Genomic DNA, 20,784 nt, shown 5'->3' with positions numbered 1-20,784 from the left:
TGGTAACCTTTTGAGAGTTACTAACCCCCTTCCATAGAGTTAATAAACCCTTCTGCTACAAAACCCTCTGCCTATAGCAACTCTTCTAATGGCATTACAATTATGCTCATGATAGAAATAACAAAAGAAATGGATATTGTTTTCATTAAATGTGCTTCATGTATTACATCCCAATTTGTGTATTACGAAAAACAATTTAAGTAAATCAAAAAATATGTAGCCATCCACTCATGTATTACATTAACTTTTTCTTATACAACCAGTTGTCTTCCAAAAAAGTGAGTGAAGCCATCCATGCATTATCTCCGGAACACATCCTCAAATACAAACCGCTTAAACCCTAAACAAAGATAAATCAGAAATAGAGGAATGAAAAATAGTGCAAAACCCTAAAAAAAGAAAAGAAAAACAAAACCTAGATACAAAGAGATAGATGGTAAGAACTCAACATTCAAGTTTTCAAGATTTGCCAGCAACAATGGTGGCTGAACAAGGAGGAAGATGACTAGTAGGGTAAAAATCAAAAGGGTGATAATGGAAAAGTAAAAGAAGAGGGAAGAAGAAAAAAATAAGGTCAAAACGTGTAGTAAATGCCAAAGGGCATTTTCGTCTAGCTTTTACTGACAAGACCTCTTTTGTCCCTCGTTGATAATTTTTGTAAAGCATGGGTCCTGTTGATAATTTCACCTAATGTTTGTCCCCCATTGGTAATTGTTCCATTTTTTTTAAACAGAAAAGGGAAGGGAAAAACCTAGGTACCAAGAATGTCAGAGTAAACCCCAAAATAAAGATAAAATAATATTAAACATAACTTTACCATTCAAAAAAATATGGGATTTGCTAGGGTCCATCGCAAAAGGCATTTAGCGGCTGGTCTGTCGCATATCAGACCAGCCAACTCATGAATAAAGACAACAACTTTTGTCTCCATTGACGAGGTGGGTGTCTGACATGTGACAGACCATCCGCGAAATGCCTTCTGCGATGGACGCCAGCAATTCCCAAAAAATATATATTAAACATAACAGAGTGATGGGGAAGAAAATAAAAACTCTCTAGGCCCTGTTTGTTTCAGATTATACAACAAGTGATGGTGATTATGGCAACCGATTATGCCAAGCATCAATTATCAACATAATAAGTTGCAACAAAAGTGACTTCATCATCATTTCATAAGTGATCATGATACACTTACTGTATTGTTAAATGGCTAAATACCCTTCAATACGTAATAATTTGGTTATTTTACAATGCATTTATTAAAGGATGACTATTTTCACAAGCGCACTTCTTACATGCAATAAACAGAAAGCAGACAATCATTCTTTCGGGATCATAAATCCACCCAATCAACAAAGAAATTTGATTATCAAGTGATTAAAATTTTTAATATGGCACTTGGAAAAGAGACTTAATTAATCTCATGTCCGGGGAGATTTCCTCAAGAACAAGAAGAATAGAAGAAAATAGTTGTTTTCATTCATGCCCAAAAATACTACTGCACTCTATTCTCCTATCGAACATAGAATTCAAATAAGAAAGCTACTAAATAAGTTCCAGCTAAATATAGAAAATAAAACTGTAAAAATACTCTTGCTGCATATAGGATAAAAAAACTGCTAAAAATTTTCCTGCTGCTGCCACGTTCATATCATTCCCTTCCCCTTCAAAACGACCTTGTCCTCAAGGTCTAAAATCTAGAAATTGTTGTTGCAAGTCACGCAAGTATTCCCATGTGGCGTCCTCTGGATAAGTGTTTGACCACTAAACAAGGACTTGAGTCACTGCACGATTTCCCCGCATAACCATCTTCCGATCCAAGATAGCCACCGGCTCCAATCGTACCCTACCTTCGTTATCCACATGGGGCAGATCAACCAGAGCCACTGAATGGCTTCCTAACTTCTTTTTCATGAGCGAAACATGAAAGACGGAATGAATGCATGACCCTTCCGGCACCTCCAACCTGTAAGCCACCATGCCAACTCGTTGCAAGACCCTGAAAGGACCATAATAGCGTGAAGCTAGCTTCATATTCTGTCGTACTGCCACCGTTGTTTGGCGAAAAGGTTGAAGACGTAAGTACACCCAGTCCCCAACTTCAAATTCGCGCTCAGTTCTATGTGCATCTGCGAACTTCTTCATGCGGTTTTGAGCTGACTGCAAATTATGCCTCAATAGGCGTATGAGGGCATCATGATCACGAAGGGATGTATCAGTAGCGGCAACCACTGCATCACCTGGTACTTAAGGGATATATGTAGGAGGGGGTTGGCCATATATTACCTCATAAGGAGTAACCTTAGTAGCCGAGTGAAAGGTCGTGTTGTACCACCATTCTGCAAGCTGTAACCACTTGACCCATTGTCGTGGCCGATCACCTGTCATACATCGCAGATAAGTTTCTAAAGTACGATTTAAAACCTCGGTCTGGCAGTCCGTTTGGGGGTGATATGCAGAACTGAAGCACAACTTAGTACCATGCAACTTGAAGAGTTCCTTCCAAAAAGCACTTGTGAAAATTGGATCACGGTCACTAACAATTGTCGATGGCATCCCATGTAGACGAAAGATGTTATCCATGAACACCTGAGCGACGTCGAGAGCTGTATAGGGTGAGAAAGAGCCTGGAAATGACCGTACTTACTGAGGCGATCTACCACTACAAGTATAACTTGCTTCCCTTGCGACTCCGGAAGGCCCTCAATAAAATCCATCGAAATATCTGTCCACACTCGCTCTGGAATAGGTAGGGGCTGCAATAAACCAGGAGATGCAACATTCTCTGATTTAGTTCATGCCCAAAAATGAAGGTTACAACTTATTTTCTATCAAAGGGACTTTCCTACTGCACTCTATTCTCCTACCGAACATAGAATTCAAATAAGAAGCTACTAAATAAGTTCCAACTAAATATAGAAAAGAAAACTGTAAAAATACTCTTGCTGCATATAGGATAAAAAACTGCTAAAAATATTCCTGCTGCTGCCACGTTCATATCAATTTTGAACTCAAATTCATCAAACAAGCAGCCCTAAAAATCAAATGAAATCTAATCAAACAAACTGAAACTAATATCATCATCTGAGTCTCCGCAGGTTTTCTTTCTTCTCTTCCTCCTTGGGGGCAAGTCACTTACAGCAACAAACTTGCTTGGATAAACAATTGATCAATGAGCTAAAGCAAATTAAATATCTAATCAAACAAATAGAACAGATCGTAAACTGTCCTGACCTTCAACTCTGTATCTCTGCTCAGTGTCTCCGTGGCAGACGAAAACTCTAATATTCTTCAAGGCCCTTTCCATTTCTTTCTTTTCTTCTACAACCAAATCTCTGGTTTTCCTCTGAGAAAGTCTCACAGGAAGTCACAGCATTTCTGCAGATTGAGGATTATGCCAATACTCATGTAAACCTTTCACAGTGAAATCAACGTTGAGCGTTCGGCCCTATTGGGTTGGTTTAAGGCTCTAAAAGAACCCTCTAAGGCCAACTGCACCTTCACCAATATCATTGATCCCTCCCATAAAGCTTGAATAAAGAGACCTTCCCACGGGGATGCATTTCTCTGTTGGGCACTCTCACAGGATGAGACATATTTCTAGTAGCATCAGCAGGACTCTAGGAGTGTACGTCTGCAAACAAGTAAAGCCAATGGCTGATGAGAAAACAATGTATTTACATAAGTTCATAACAGAAATTTCAATTATTAGGGGCCTGAAAATGCGTGTTAAAGAACAATCAATCCCAACTCCTCACCGGCAGGACCTTCTCCCATCCAGCAGGCAATTCACCAAATGAGTGACTTCAACTCTGCCGCCTCCTCTTTATACTTCTTCTCATTTTCTGAGAATTTAGCATTCCATTCTGCTGCAAGACCAACACCTTCTTGGACTTGGCGTCTCCAATGACTGTAAAAGAAGAGTGAGACACAATATTCAGCTGCAAAAAAGTTCATTCACTTGAGAGAGCAACACAAGTCCTTCCAAGTTGACATACCACTTCACCTCTTTCACCCATTCACTTGATTCCAATTCATTTTTTTAGCAAAACTTCAACTCGACTCAACCCAAGTTGCACCCTTAAGCTCAATGGGAGAATTACAAAATGATGGGAGGAATGTTATTATTGAAAAAAAAGAGTACCATTCAGTTTCCTTTGAAAATACCTGTCAATTACTCCAACGAACAGAACACAAGGACAACTTTCCAAGCTTTGGAAACACAGCTTCTATTTTATTAAACACCCAAAGCAGTTCATCACAATATCTCCAACAGCAATAACCAAGAGGTGGGCCCCATTACCTATCTCCCTTGAATAGAGATTGGTGAAGAAGTCAAGCAACAGTTGCACTTGGATGGATCTCGACTCCGACTTTTTGGGATTTGCCGAATCCAAACCTCGAATCCATGTCAGATCTCGACACGTGAATCTGAATCCATGCAACATAGGTGCCCACTAAATTCTTTAACCTGAAATCGAAAGATTAACATGTAAGTTGAATTTATATTTGTTGAATTTTAGCTCAAATTGATACATCCCTGATTTGCTCCATAGATATATTACATGAACATAGAATTTCCAGAGGAATAACCTCATGGAATATAAATTTGGAGAAAAAACTACAGTACGACAAATCTTTATGCAGTCATGTTCCACTGAAGCAACATCTAAACAACACATTCAAACAATAATGAGTATTTAAGGTAAACCTATCTGTATTTAAGAAAGTACCCAATAAAGACATTAAAATGAATTTAATCACCACCAAGCTCTATTCAAAATAAGTTTTGCATTAGTACACTAAGAGGCAGTTAAGCACCTGATAAGAAAATTATTTAGCCCCACTATTAATTAGCAAAGATTAAAACGATATATGGCCTTCTTTACTTTTTCTTGATGTCCTTGATAATATCTAGCAAAAAGGCTGAGCAAATATATCCAACTAGATATTAGACTTTGGCTAGTGTATAAGCAAGATGACGTATTTTCTTGGAATATTGAGAATTATAATAAAAGGACAGAATATTTTGAATCCGGTGGACGTACTGTTCAATCGCCATGGACATGCACATTTCTGAGAGATTTAATCTCCCAAAGATAGATGCAAATTTTGCAAGATTGTTCATTTTTTCCAGTCTCAGACAAGGAAAGAACTAAATTCTGAATGTGTGGTTTTTTCTACGGAAGACAAACACCTAGAAAATCATCAGTTTTCTTAGTATTTGTAGACATTTCCGAGACATCATTTTTAATAAGTTTGATCAGACATAACTTGCAACATTTTTTGAACCTTCTCGTATACCTCTCCTTCCACAACTCAAAGGATGTGGAGCAAATCCTTCCATAATATAACTTTGCATCCAAAGATGAAATACTTGGCTCAAGCCATCAAATTTGTTAAAGTATAAAAAAATTAAATATTGCCTTCTCCAACAACATAAGCTTTTGGAGTAACTGGTAGTTTCACATGATAACATAGCAAATGCCTGGGTGGGTTCAAACCTCCTGGATAGCAAAATCCACATGCAATGGCAATACCCAAAAGAGGGGCCACATGTGCCACGTGTGGGCCAACCCTAAAACAGGGGCCACACGTGAGGGGGAGTGCTAAAGTATAAAAAGATTAAATACTGCCTCCTCCAACAGCTTAAGCATTTGGAGTAACTGGTAGTTTCATAAGATTGTAACTTGAGGGGTCCAAACAAGGTGGAGAGATAGAAAAAATGAACAGAAGTCCTTCAAATTGAAATTGGGCAGCTAATGGTATATGACTTCAAGATTCACAACTTTTTCAGAAAGGCCATATGGATACAACTTGTCTAGATTTTTTAACAGTCCTTCATCTATATTGAATTTCTTGAAACGGAGTACGAGAATGGATCACTATCTATGTGTGTGTGGGTGCGTGGGTTGGGGGTGGGGCGTGGCGGTTGGGGTTGTCAGGAAAAAAGAGTTTCATCATGTGCAAGAGATTTTGTTCTCTTAGCTATGGAATCTGATTTCCTTGCAACTATCTTCCCATTTTTTCCGGGTTCCCAGCACTATTTCCAGCTATGGATCCTACAATTCCTTACAAATCTTCATGACAACCCCTTCAGCCATCTTGAACCTGGCTAGCAACTTAGATTGAGCCCTGGGACTGATCTTCCCATTGGCTTCGATACAGCAGTACTCATAATGTAAGGTCAGTGGGTGTCATAGCTAAATTCCTCATCAAGATGACTGGAGAACCATCGACTAGATTGTCCCAGCACAACGATTAAAAGCGTCTTTGGAGCTTATTCCATTGAAGTAGTTAGGGCTCTAATTGAGTGAGCCGTGGATCATAAACGATGATCATATCTTAATTTAGCTAATCCCGTGACTCAAGAATTTGGATAGAGTTAAGAGAAATGCCTAACTTATAAGAAGAGGTAGAGACCAAGTACTCCCATTTCAAATCGTAAATTAAGCGATTTTCAGGGTACAACAAAGTATTGTCATGTCCCTTATATTATTACTTAAGAGTCCACCTCAAATCGTAAACCAAGCAATTTTCAGGGTACAACAACCCAATAGGGTCCTCTTCAAGTTCAAACTTATGCTTTAACAGAACACACCAGCTGAGAGATGCCTGAAGCAGCAACACTTAAGCTATTGGGTACTGAAATTACTATCATTAGGAGCAAGACATTTAATAAGTTATGCAAACATTTTCTTCGCAACTCTCTGGTTTGTGGATTGCATGTTTGGCATCTGGATTTCTTTGGTTTTCTACTTGTCAGTAGGACATTGGTATGGGCAATATGTAGAGGCAGTAATTAGCAAATTCTCAACTTTTGGAATTTCAAATTCTGTTTACTGATGCAGCCTAATAATATAAGTAATCATGGACAACATTTTAATATATTGCTCTGCACTCATATACAAGAATATGACATTGTCAATACATTTCAGTGTTACATTGCAGGCAATATAATCAAAGTGTTTCGCTACTTATGATGTTATTCAGTGGTAGGTTAACAATAATATGAATGTCACTAAATTATTCTGGTATTTTCTAAATTTGCAGCCTCTCACTATTATGCATTTTGTTTTAGTATATTCATACAGATTCTCTGTTTCTGTTAGTATTAATGCAGAAAAGTTTTATTTACAGTAATGTTTCCTTGAAAGTAAAGTCAATATCGAATATTAGAAATTACAAAGTGAAAGCCAGCTCCATTCACCCATAGTGCCAAACACCCATATGCCCGAGTATTGGAACAATTGGGATCCATATTGCCTAATAAAGTTGTGAAGAGTGGTCCTAACACCTTTGACAGTTGTCCTAGACCGATCCTTGTTTGATTTGGAGAACATGGAGTTACTAGCCCTCAAGTTTCCAAACTAACTTCAAAAAATAATTTCTAGTATCTAATTTATTGTCCTATTTTACGCAAAATTAGTTTTATCCAATACTTAAGAATGTGTTGTAACCATTGTATTCAGTAGGGTGACTAGCCATGTCAACTCAACTCAAGATCACGACTCATACCTGGAAATCTTTCTGAATGCAACCATCTGCCTACACTGCATTATTCTTTTTAAAGATAACAAGATAGCATCTGAACATAAAACCTTGAGTTATAGCAAAATGGAACAAGATGTCCCAGGAAAGACGGTAACAGAAAAAGCTTCCCATCCACAAAGAAGATGACTACATAGTATTAACCACTCTATAATTCACTATGCCTAAGTCCCTGTTCGTTTTAGATTGCGAAAACCGACTGTGAACCCCAAACCGATTCTTGGACTCAAAATTAAATTTGATTTTGAGTCCAATAATAGGCTTGAGGTTCACAATCGGTTGTCGCAATCTAAAACGAACAGGACCTAAGAAAAAACTAAATCTCGAAAAATCTGCCATCAGGAAAGTAGTGCTTGAAGTGTCACAACAGCACAGAATGGCTAAAGCTTTCACTACTTTGATAGATGTAGCGGATGGGAATAGAAAAAACATCCCCCCTGAAATTTCCCACAAACTACTGGAAGTGGAGGGTGTTCTCAATGCTCAGTGAAGAGCACTCCACGGTCTCTCTTTTTATGCCTATTTGCAATATCTTTAGTAAATGTACAAATGTGGTTGAAGGATGTTGAAATGAATTTGTTATAGATAGAATAAGTGTAGATAAGCACTCCACGGTCTCTCATTGACAGCTTGGTCTTCTTCATTCAAGTTTGATTTTTCCGAGGCCTCTTCTCTTAGAATCCAATCCTCCAGCCTACGAAGCCCATCCTTTTTCTTTGCCTCCCAATCTACTTCATTAATCTATTGTAATCTTTGTTTATCTGTTTCTCACATAATAGAACATCGTGGTCTCTCCCATGGATGTAGGCACCATTTTCAAACCACATAAAACACTAGTGTTATCATTATACTTGTTTTAATGTTACTTTTGGACGTAACATCGAATTAGGTTCGTCAGATTTCTACACCGAGTAATCATTGAGGGGGGAGGGGGGAGCCTCCCAATCAAATGATGCAAGCTGTTAAATTCATAGCATGTAATACGTACAATAGAGGATAAATCAGCGGTAGTGTCAACAGACGAATAGTACAAAGGGCCCAGGCAGTAAGATTGCTAAGACAGGAAAAAAACATGGTTTTAGTGTTGAAAAGTTGCTACAGTTGCTTTGTTTCATCTGAAGCATCAGTCTTTCAATGATTTTAAGACTTAAGGATTGATCCAGTGACCTTGCACTGCAATCCCTGCCCACTGACCCAGAAGAAATACTTACTAGCATGCAAGCTATAGTAGAAAGTTGCCCACACTTACCCAGAAGAAAGAAAAAGATTAATATAGTTACTAGCATGGAAGCTATAGTAGAAAGTTACCCACAATGCACTCTAGCGAAGAAAAAGAAAAAATATTAACAAAGATGGAGGTTCAAAAATCAGCTCGGGTTGTACATCTAGAGGCATTCTAAATAGAATTGCTAACGATTTCATTGTTGGCTCTTTGAATTTATGGCCGCTATTAAGAATATTGTAATCCAACTCTCTAGACTTGTTTCTGTGCTAAAAAAGGAACCACATATGCTTTCATTTCATATATTCAGTCATAGGTCAGTCGATGAGACTCCTTTAGGGAGTTCCGAATCTTAAAACCAATATAACATTATCTTTGTTGTTGAAACAAGTGCAATCATGATTTGCATACTAACCAACCATAGGTATGTTTGTGTGAAGGTACCTATTGGATATTACATTCTGGACTTCTTGATGTTCAATATCCGTTCAAGGCTGCAAATATAGATATTCTGCCTTTTGATTTTACAATGAGAGAATGGTGCCCACCAATTTCGCTTAACCTGAAATGAAAAGATTAGCATGTAAGTTGGCATTTATATTACTTGAAGTTTAGGTCAATTAGGAACATCTTAGATTTATTTCTTAGCTTGAGTACATAAACATAAAAATCCAGAGAAATAAAGTCATGGAAGGTAAAGTTGTAAAAAACTATAAGTTGAAAATTCTTCACTGTCATGTTCAATTGAAGCAATATCTAAACAAGTAAATAATTCAAACAATAATGGGCATTCAAAAAAAGGAACTAAATAATAAAGAATTGAATGACCTTGTACTCATAGTAATGATTTATTGGCAAAGTCTACTGTTAGACAACAACAAAACTTTTGAGTAAAATTTTTAAAGAGGAGAGTAGTGTTTGTGTGCCATTTTTGGAGACTGAGAGGGATTGGGCTTTTGAAAAGAAGATAGAATTGAGAACTATATAGGACAGGTAGAAGAAACAATGGCTTCGATGGGTGTAAGAAGAAAGGAAATATGTATATCTAGTAGGAATTTAAACTCAATCCCTTATTAAGGGATCTTGATCCCTAAGCTTTGGTATGGTGTAATTTCTTCTTTAATCATGTAAGAGAGTGAGAGGGGGTGGGTGGGGAGGGGGTGGGGTGGAGAGGAGAGGAGAGAAATCATGTAGAGGGGAGAATAATCTATTTTTCTTTGTTCTATTAATGAGCATGACAATGTATTTTCTACAGTAGAAATTACCAAAAAACTAAAATATTCCACTAAAGGGTAATAAAAAAGCATGTAGAGACATAGTTAGATGACATGTTTGAAATGCTCACTAGTGCACAATGTTCTACAAAATCAAACTACGAAGTGGCTAGATCAAATCCAAATCAAGTCGGGTGATGAATGGAAGGAGACATTCAAGGCAAAAAATAGTCTCATTGGATGGCTTGTGATGCAAGCTACTTTTGTTTTTTGGGAAGTTGTTCACTTGCATGGAGTTCCATGGTGGTGAGTGGAATGAATTATCAAGAGCGAATTTCTTTCCAACTGCGGGGTGATGTCATCCAAAGAATAGAAGTCATATGGTTCACAGGGGGACATATTTTCCATTTACCATGATAAAAGAGGACAAAATTGAAAAGAATGAAAGAAAGAGAGGAAGTTAACATAAAACGGAGGCATTTTTAATAGAGAAAAGAATAATGGTCAATCTTCTTCGATAACATATTGGGGGCCTAAATGGGTAGTTATGATAGTTGCATTTTCCAAAAGTTGACTACATTGAATTCTCTATGCATTGTAGATTGTTTCTTGGTTGAATGCGGTCAATATTTGAATTTTCCACGCATTGCAGGTTGTTCCTAGGTTGCATAACCTTACGTTTCATATTTTGCTATGCTTTGTAAGTTGTTCGAAGTCTTTAATTCTAGCATGTATAAGATAAGGTAGTTGGTTCATGCAAGGAACTTTTGATTGATATGACATTTTATATTTATAAGCTTCAAAACTGGTAATTTTGAGAAATATAGAATGGAAGACAAGCCTATCTTCCCTTCAACTTTTGGGTAGTGTTAAATGCTATTTTACCATTAACATTGTTATTAAATTTATCGCCTTCACATCCTACTTTGTGTTTTCTACCAATGTTGTAGCGATTCGTATTCGGATAGCTTTGAATTTGTGTCGAACTTGTAATAGGAGAAATAGTCATCAATTGTTTCCCGAAAGTCGGTAAATCAAAATTTAGTAGTTTTTTTTATTTTAGCAATTTCTTTTTTCTTTTTTGAGTTTTTCTAGGTAAAGAATATTATTAATTACTTATGTTTCAACAGATATAGAGTACAAAGGAGATTTTTTTGGGTTTATTTAGAAAGGACTATCAGTCTGGGACTAGAAAGTTATGCTTTAGAAATTAGAAGATGCTTTTTGTACAAGTACTATCTACGTACTTCATTGTAAGGTTTCAGTAGAAAGTTCATAATTACTCTTTTTGATGGACCAGTTCTATTACTGCTATGGGAAAGAAGTTAATTATTTTGGAACCTTTTACATACGAACAATTCATGATTACTAATTTTAGTGGATCTTCTTTAGTGCTTCCATGAAAAAAAAAAGTTCATGATTTTGGAATTTTTTATTTAGTGGGCAATTTCTAAAAAACTTTCTAAGATTTTCAATCTCTCTACTTCATTGTTCCAATTGATGTTGTGTTTACTTCTGATTTGCATCAGTTTTACATCAATCTTGAGTTCTAGATAGGCAGGTTCCTATTAGCTATTTGAAGTTGCAGCAATCCTGTTCTCATGTTGGGCTCTTAAGGATTGACTATTTCAAATGGGATTTATAAAAGTATGATATGTGCCAAGAAAGATAAAAGGGAACCTTATCTACCTCAAAAGGAAGTCAAGGAGGAAACTGAGAAGTGTTGGAAGACCCATATTCTAAACCGATTCGTCAACTAGAGGGCTCTTGATCAGTAAGAAGCTGAACTCAATCTTTTTATGGAGGAAATAATTTGAGGAAAGAGCTACTAAAGAAAGAGGGAAGATGAGTTGGAATCTGATACTAAAAAAGTATGAGAAGCAATGCTGCTAAGAGGTGTTTAGGCCAGAGTCTTTCCATGAAACAAGAAGAAGAAAAAAACAAAAAGGACTGAGAAATGGAGTAGATGAAACAAATACATCGACCTATCAAGTATCTACACTAAAGCTGAGATCAGTAGACAAATGTGGAAAAAGAACGATTGGTCCCTTGCAATGAAGCTTAATTTTATGTGTTGTTATGTTAGATAAATTCATTTTTGAATATGTAGGGATCATGCTATAATCCTCCTTCCAAAAGGAAAACTAGAGAGTTAAAACCCAAGATTCTGATTCTAATAGTATACGAAATATCAAAATGCAACAAGGATATCATTGTTGAGTAAGATAGAAAGTCATCGTCGTGAACCAAAAATGATAAGACGGTCTTGGAATTTGAAGGTTTGAGTAAAGGAATACTTCCTTCTTTATGAAAAGTTTGTTATCACAGCTTCAAGGAAATTTTATCTAGACTGAATATGAAAGAACTATGAGAAGAACAACAATATTCCTCCTATGTTGCAAGATGAGTTGATATTACCGGATAGGGTGGATGATAGTTTAGACTCAAGCAAAATCCAAAACAAGCTTGCGATTTGGCAAAAGTAAATTGGTCATTGGATTGAAATCCAAATATAGAACCGATATGAATGCCAAGATGAAATAAACTTTTCCCAACAAAATTGACTTGAAACATGTTCAGTCTGTAGAAACTATCTAATATAGGTTTGAGTTTAGATGAAAGGAAATAATAAGCTTATTCTAGCATAATATTATTTCATAAATGGGCCCCCAAAAGGAAATTCTTTACAATGAAGAGGTAAAAGCTTAACATTTTGTTGTCTACTGTATTGTATTGATTCTGAATCCGAAAACCACAGTCCCACATTTATTCTTTTTGCACAAGAAATCGCTGATTGAACATTCGAAACCGCTCCGACAGATTGACTTTGCCCAGAGATCGGAGAGAAGAATGACGCTTCATACGAAAGCCTATAATGGTCGTAACTCAGAGAAAGATGGAATGAGGAGTCAAGTGGTTACTGAGATTACAAACATTTTGGATTCCTCCCCGAGTCCACTGAGGATAGATACAGTCTTTCGAATTACATTTGGTCCCAACTGAGACTTTTGACTAACCTCGGTGAATGGATAAAGGCATCCAAAAATGATGGAGAAGTGAAAACAAATGGAAATAGGTAGGGATCATTCTTTTTTCTTTTTGGGTAGGTAAGCTAGGATATAACCTTCAACCTCTTTATGATTCTTTATTTGAAAGGCCCAAACTAAAAGAGTAGACGAGATTTTGAAATAAATTGGAGAAAGTTTAGGGCGATAATAACTTGCAACTAAGAAAGATCCAATGAAGCATTTTAAGTTAACCTGTGTGTGTGTGGGTGTGTGTTTAACAAAAAAGAAGTAAATATGCCAGTGTGTTTGCATGTCTGTGTTTTTAATTTTTCTTATTTAGAAAAAAAATTCAATATGTGTGTGAGAGAGAAAGAGGGAGAGATAGAAACAGAGGTACAAGCAAATTGGAAAATTATTTCAATGTTGATGCTAATTTCTAATAAAAGTTGGTGTAATAAATTGAAAAGAGAATCCTTGTAATAAATGCAAAAGAAAATCCTTTAGACACCACTCCATCTTCTTATACAATGAATGATGACAAGGAACAACCAATGAGTAGAAAGCTCAATACAAATCCATGTTGGCTTGTTTGACTTTGTTAAAGTTAACTGTGCATGGACCATAGTTACACACATTGATCAAATTCTTAATATAGACACTTCTTTTCTTTTAGATAAGCTGAAACTAATTGGAAAAGGAGAACAGAGAAAAATAAAACAAAAAACTACACCAAGGCACAAAGCGACTAAAGGAAAAGAAAAAGAAATCACATAAGAACCAAAGCAGCCTGAACAGTGCTTAAATTCAACAATGTGTACGCTGGAAATTCATCCCAGTTGGGATTCTTTTTGTTTCAAAAAAAAGGTAACAATTTATTGTATACTACTAGGTAACTAAATTTGAAAATAAATGAAGAAAAATGTAAAACCCACTCTACTATCATCATATCAACTAATGTCAGATTTGATTTTAGAGAAGAAAAATTCAATCCAGACATACAACAAAGAAAAACATTTAACCTACTTCGAACCATGTAAGACAGAATTTTGTTTGGGCATCTATAATTTGTTTGAGTAGATGTCTTTTCCAGTATCATGGTGTAGTATCATGGTGTTCCATCCTAATCCATAGAACTAGAACAAAGAGCTCTACTAGCATCACATCAACTAATTTTGAATTTGATTTTAGATTAAAATATCTCACCCTAGACATACCAACAAAGCAAGCATTTAAACCTGCTTTGTCTTCTCGTTTTCATTTTTCATGGATAAGTGCACTTTCTTTATGAACTTGAAATTCCAATAAATGTCTGTGTGTGAGGGGTAGATGCAAGATGAAAAATTAACAGAGTTTTGATGCTCAATTCTAGAAGAAGTTTAGGGAATGTAATCAATTGCAAAAGAAATCATCAATCAAATAACATTTAAAGCAAACCAACACCAAATAAAAAAGGAAGAAGATTTGAAGAGTTGCTACAAGATCAATTAATATGAATGATACCAAAGAGTTCAAAACAGAGCATGAATTCAATGAATCATATAAGGTAAATTCACCCTAGTTAGGGTTCCTTTTGTCTTAAACAAGTCATAATCTACTGTATGGCAAGACTAAGACAAGAAATTTTGAGATATAATGAATAATTAAAGAACCTGAAAAAAAAATCTCTTTATGAGCCTGGAATTCCAGTAAAATTAACTGTTTCCTTTGTTTTGTTTTGAAAAGAGAAAATGAGGAAATGAAAAGAGATAGAGAGAAATTGAGGTTTACTATTCTTTAAAATAAATAATGGATTGAAATCTATTCATATGATTAATAAAATCCAAGAGCCCTAATTTGGGATTGAACCTCTAGCTCAATGGTTAAGGCTTTTTCATCAACCTGGAGGTCGGAGGTTCAATCCCATCTTACATACCAAAAATAAATAAAACAAAAGCCAAGAGGAGAGACAGTCGTGTACCTTCTCCAGAGTAGTCTTCAAACCCTCGAGCCATTTATCTCTATTTTGGGGATGTGTGAGATATTGGGCCAATATTGGCCTCCGTCCTTTTGACATTGTTTCTCTACTTCCGGACAGCCAGCAATATGTAATTCCTGAAGCGTAGTGGGCAGCCCTTCCTCCGGCAAGGAAAGGAGTTGAGGACACCGACCAATCCTGAATGTTTTGAGGGAGGTGAGGTTCTTCAACATCCCCTTGGGCAGGGATTTCAGATTATCACACGAATTGATACCGAGGGTTTTTAGCGTAGGGGGCAGTAGCATGCTTGGAGAGAATTCGAGTTGTGAACATTGAGAAATATACAAGGTTTGGAAGGATGTAAGGTTTTTAGAAAAGATCTCAACATTATCAACAAAGAGATATGTAAGCATGTCGAGCATTCCCTCTGGAAACTGCTGCATTAGAGGGCACTTTATAATTATCATTCTACGGAGGCCTATGATGTTTGGCAATGTCTCTCGTTGTGGACAGTTATAAATATATAATGCTTTGAGGGAGGTGAGGTTATTACGCATCCCCTTGGATAGGGATTTGAGATTAGGACAGTCGACGATCCTGAGAGATGTAAGCGCGGTGGGTAGCTCCTCCTCGCCTACCAATGACTCCAATTGCGGACAATTTTTAATTTCCAAGACTTTGAGGGACGTAAGGTTGCTGAAAATCCCCTTGGCCATGGATTTGAGATTAGAACATGACAATATCATAAGGGATTGAAGAGTGATGGGCAGTTCCTCCTCTGGCAAGAATGAGCATTGAGTAACCAAGTCCAGATGTTGGAGGGAACTCAGTTTCCCTAGCCCCCTTGTAGGCATACACTTGAGGCTACCACAACCGTTGGATATCTGGAGGGATCTAAGCGTGATGGGAAGGCCCTCCTCGTTGTCTCCCAATGACTCGAGTTTACGACACCACTGAATATTTAAATCTTGGAGAGAAGGAAGGTTATGCAACCCGACCTCCTTTGGCCAAGACACCAACTCATTACAGTAAGTGACCTCCAATTTCTCAAGTGCGGTTAAGGGTTGAAGAAATCCAGGGGCCAATACCATCTCCTCTCGTTGCAGTCTCCTATTTCCAAATTATTAATGGATGGGAGGTGGGGAAATCTCTGCAGCTTAGGACAATTTGATATTTTTAGTGTACCAAGGCATGGCATGTCCCCTTCCCTTGCTCCACACCATTCCTCCAAATTCGGCATGTTTACCAGCTCTAACTCCTCCAATGATGGAAAACCCTTAATAACCTTATTGGACCCACCAATAAACTCACCTTCAATATGTTTCAATCCATCCATTCCATTAATCTTGAGCTTCTTGAGGAAAGGTAGCTGCCCAAGGGGTGGAAGCTGTTGGCAATTCAAACATTGAATGAGACTAACAGTGTTCAGATTCATCAAATTACCGCTCATCATCCACCTGGGGAAACTAACACCACCATATGATAAAATCTTTAGGGTTTTGAGGTTGGAGTGAGGTTCGAGGGCTTCAAGTACCTCCTCATCAACTGCAACACCTCGTGGATTATTATTTCCCCATTCCAACGTCAACTTATCAAGGTACTCTTTCTTCTTCAAATTGGCTTCCTTGCATTCGTTCTCATCTATCACATTCTCTAAATTTGAAATGTGAATAGTTCCCCTCAACTTTGTCAAGTTCTTTAACTCCCTTATTCCACATCCACTTTCTTTGCCCACAACAAATATAGTCAGTGTTTGAAGAGTTATTAATTTCCCAAGTTCCGGCGGCGTAGAAATCTTACAACCCTCCAAAGCGAGATGCCGTAAGTTAATTAGGTTGCTGGTGGACTTTGGTAGCTCAGCAAGTTGCTTGCAATAGCAAAGTTTCAGTGTTTGCAGATTATAGAGGCTACCTATTGATTCAGGCAAGGTTGCAATAGTCGTAAAAGAGAGATCAAGGTACCTCAAATATTTTGATTCTCCAATAGAATCCGGCAAATCTCTTACACAGATATGACTCAAATCTAACACCCGTAAGCATCTCAATTTTAGGAAGAAATCATGAGCAACTTGCTTAGTGAGTGTTTCGTACCTTGGCGGTAGCAGAAATGTGCGCAGCCTCTCAGATTCATGAAAGGACTCGAAAATTCGTGAGTGTTCATTGCATTGCCATATTGATGCACGACGAACCTTTGCAGCGATATTCCAAGAGTCGACGCTACTTTTTATTCTGAAGTATTCATCACCAGAAATGGATCGTGCAAGGTCATGAATTAAGTCATGCATCTTGTAAGACCCTCGAGAATATTTAAAGAACGACCTCCATGTCAAGTCATCAAGATAATCAGAACCTATGTCTTCCAATCGCTTCCTTCCTTCAGGTTGGATAAATCCTTCTGCAACCCATAGTTGGATTAGAGTGTCCTTGGCAAATTCATAATCCTTTTGAAACAACGAGCAATACACAAAGCATTGTTTCAGACATGCAGGTAAGTGATCATAGCTAACCTTTAATATTGGAATAATATCATCTTTCATCTCTGATATTTCCCACATATCACTTTCAAGGATATTCTTCCACTTGTTCTCATCAGTATTTGAACGTAAGAGACCTCCAAGAGCTTCTATTGCCAAAGGCAAGCCATTGCACTTTTTCACAATCTCTTTTCCAATTCCTACTAAGTTCAAAGATACATCTGAGCTTCCCACTATGAATGCCCATTGTGTAAACAAGGACCAGCCGTCGTCCTCGTCTAAACAACCCAAATTATAGGCGGGGATTGTGCCCATGATTCTAGAAACTCTAGAACTCCGCGTAGTAACTAGAATTCTGCTCCCTTTTGCCCCAAAATTGAATGGGGACTGTAGCCTCTGCCAGTCATTAGGATTGTCATGCCATACATCATCTAGGACGAGTAGAAATCTCTTGCCACTCAATTCTTCCTTGAGCCTAACTTGAAGTGGGTCGATTTCGTTAAGATCACAAGATTTCTTTGTCACTGATTCAATGATTGCTTTTGTTATTCTACACAAATCAAAATCTTCAGAGACACAAACCCATCCTCGAACTGGAAAATGATCTCGCACCTGTTTATCGTTGTAAATAAACTGGGCGAGAGTTGTCTTTCCGAGGCCCCCAATGCCGACAAGCGGAACAACAGAGATATCCTTGGATGACAACGATGACGACGCTGATGATGATGATGCAAATTCATCCAACAACAATTTTACTATCTCCTCTTTATCGTTAACCCGGCCGCATATTTTTGATTCATCTACTACCGAGCTCATCTGTGGTGGCCTTTTTGTTTCACGCCGCCTCCCTGCATCTCCTTGTTTCAGATGAAAGTGATGCCTATCCTGTCCAATCTTATCCAATCTCTCCCGAATTTCTTTTATCTTATGTCCTATCTCATGTCGACACTTAACTGGGTTGGAAGTAAAACAAGAGAAGCATAAGCTGCGCACCTGCTTCCTGTTACTGGTTTGGATATTTCCTTCCAATTTTGATCGGAGCACTTCAGTTGTAAACTCGTCCACTACATCATCTGCATCGTAAGCAACATCCTTAAGCTCCCGAAGCCAATTTTTCACTGCATTACTGCTTACTTCCTGTTCTTCAGCGTCTTGAAGCACAGCTTGAATTGCAGATAATGTGCTGGATAGGTTTTCGACCTCTTCATCAACACCCCATAGTAATGTAATCTCTTGTATGACTGAATCCATCAATTTGCCAACGATTGTTTTAACAAGAGGAGACAGTAATAGATCTGCCATACCTTCTTCCTGTATTGAAGATAAAAACCAAAGAAAGCAGCAACGATCTAACAAATTGTGCTTCAGAAAAAGCAAGATTAGATCACTATGAACTCAAAACGCCTCTGTTTTTTTTAGCACAGAGAGCCTCTTGCAGTGGGGAAAAACAAGTAATGGATCATTCTTTTGACGTAAAATGGGTGTAAAACAATTTTTTTTTTTATGAGTAAAACAAATTTTACACAGGAAGAAAAGTAAGGAGAAAAAGATGCAATAATTCATATTTGAGATTTATGTGGCAAGCAAGGAGCACCACACAAAGGAAAGAAAATCTAGCTACATCGCCTACACGTTCTTATCATGGTCAGAAGATTAGAAAACTAAGAAATAATGACCAACAATCGGATATATTATAAAAATAATATTATAATGAAATTTCGGTCGAATTTCCTAAACGATTAATTAATTTATTTTTTTTGCCGAAGTTCGGCAGAAATTTCAGTTTCAACGAAGGCCAAAACTGGGATATGTGACCTGATTTTGATGAGAAGATTGATCTTGATAGTTTATGTATCCAAAGTCTGCAAGGGCAGTTTGGACATACGGAAAAGCTCATAAATATCATAAAAGAAAAACAATAAACCAATCCAAGGAACAATTTTCCATGCTTACCAAACAAGTTCTAAATTTTCCTCAAAAACAAAGAAATATTCAAATTTGCAAAATAAAGTTATGGAAAAAGAGTTAGCCAGTCTTTAGAGAACTTTTTTCGAGGGTACAATCGAGAAGGATTGTGGCACAACAGGACGGGAAGGGGGCCCCATTGTGACTAGTCGATCACGCCCAATTAACTTAGCTTAGTTTTCTAGGCTATGATGATCACATGTGACCATCCAGGTGTCATGTTTCAACGTAGAATCAATCAAATGCTATTTTCTCACGAACCCATTTAGTTTTTTTTTTAATTACCTGTGTCTTGGTAGAGTAGTGGTCAAGTGATCTCCTTGTAAAATAGGAAAGAAGTCTCTATTTGGTTGCGCAAAAGCCTGGCTTTTGTAGCCACCAGTTTTACTTGAGTTTTGGGTGCCACATCATCAATATGCTATGTTTGGTTGGCATTAGACGAATGAATCCTCCTTGTGCAGTGACATGTCACCCATGTCTTCTACTAACAAAATACAAGCAAAGGACTGCAAAAATGTGATTTTTTTGCTTGGATTTTTTTGGGAATGATGTTCTCTCTCTCTCTCTCTTACTTTTTTCTCTATCTATATATTGGTAATGATGCCTCCTACCAGTACTCTACTTGGTTGACAAGCAAAAACTACCTACCAATATTCCACAAGGTAAGTTCCAGGTAATTGCTTGCAACCAAACAGAGCCCTTCTTGTGTAGACTTGAAAAGTGGTGTGTACTTACGGTCATGGCCGACAAGGAGCATCACACTAAAGTAGCAGACTTAATGAAAAGCACGCTTGATTGTGCCCACACTACATAAAAGACAAAGAAGCGATAATTATTCTTCCTGATTAACGTGTTCTAGCCACCGAGGCACCACACATTGGAAAAAAGTATAGATCAATCGAGAAGCTCCAAAACAAGATTAGAACTCTAAGGCTCAATTTTGTATTTTGAGAACCGATTGTGAGTCCAAATCTGATTATTGGACTCAAATTTATGTTTAATTTTTAGTCCATTAATCAGTTTTGGACCCACAATCAGTACTCAAAATCCAACACAAACAGGGCATAAGATAACCGTGAAGTTGACAATAGAAATGTAATGAGAGATGCAAAATCTGCAACAACTAATTAATTCAACTAGAGTATAAGATTCAAAGTAGGGAGATGATAAATTCATACCCCCTCTAGGATAATTCGCACCCCTTTACTATGAATTGACATCAAAAAGCGTAAAAAGGAAGGTTATGTGCAGGACTTTAATGGCTTTTGACATTGATTCCCGTTAAAGGGGTGTGAATTATCCAAGAGGGGTGCAAAATTATCATCGCCCTTCGAAGTATTTAGAAATATTGATGAGGATGAAGATATATTCATCAATGGAGGTTCCAAGTGAGCACC

The 20,784-nt window shown here is 37.4% G+C and overlaps 1 protein-coding gene and 1 pseudogene across 8 annotated transcripts; both read right to left on the bottom strand.

Annotated features, from left to right (window-relative positions):
- Window positions 1–1,457: 1,457 nt before the first annotated feature.
- Window positions 1,458–19,085, bottom strand: LOC143849697 (putative disease resistance protein RGA3 pseudogene; annotated as a pseudogene). 7 transcript variants are annotated; one of them, XR_013235774.1, is made up of 7 exons: window positions 14,953–19,085; window positions 9,218–9,335; window positions 4,168–4,471; window positions 3,759–3,910; window positions 3,235–3,634; window positions 2,481–2,756; window positions 1,458–2,381 (listed from the first exon to the last, which is right to left on the bottom strand). The product of XR_013235774.1 is annotated as a putative disease resistance protein RGA3 pseudogene, transcript variant X4 (transcript). The 7 variants fall into 7 exon arrangements; XR_013235772.1 differs by having other exon boundaries at window positions 1,458–2,756; window positions 3,999–4,471; XR_013235773.1 differs by having other exon boundaries at window positions 1,458–2,756; window positions 3,759–3,941.
- LOC143850572 (uncharacterized) lies at window positions 14,970–15,803 on the bottom strand. The gene has a single exon (XM_077359805.1). The coding sequence runs from the start codon at window positions 15,801–15,803 to the stop codon at window positions 14,970–14,972; it is 834 nt and encodes a 277-aa protein (XP_077215920.1).
- Window positions 19,086–20,784: the final 1,699 nt, after the last annotated feature.

This window comes from Tasmannia lanceolata, unplaced genomic scaffold, assembly GCF_043159265.1.
Source record: "Tasmannia lanceolata isolate RefF3 unplaced genomic scaffold, GAP_Taslan_0.1 ptg000018l, whole genome shotgun sequence".
Lineage (NCBI taxonomy): Eukaryota > Viridiplantae > Streptophyta > Magnoliopsida > Canellales > Winteraceae > Tasmannia > Tasmannia lanceolata.
The sequence above is the reverse complement of the archived record's forward strand: the minus strand, read 5'-3'. Positions and strand labels throughout refer to the sequence as shown.

Coding starts and splice junctions, on each gene's coding strand:
- LOC143850572 (XM_077359805.1), bottom strand. CDS start 15,803: ATGCCTACAAGGGGGCTAGGGAAACTGAGTTCCCTCCAACATCTGGAC.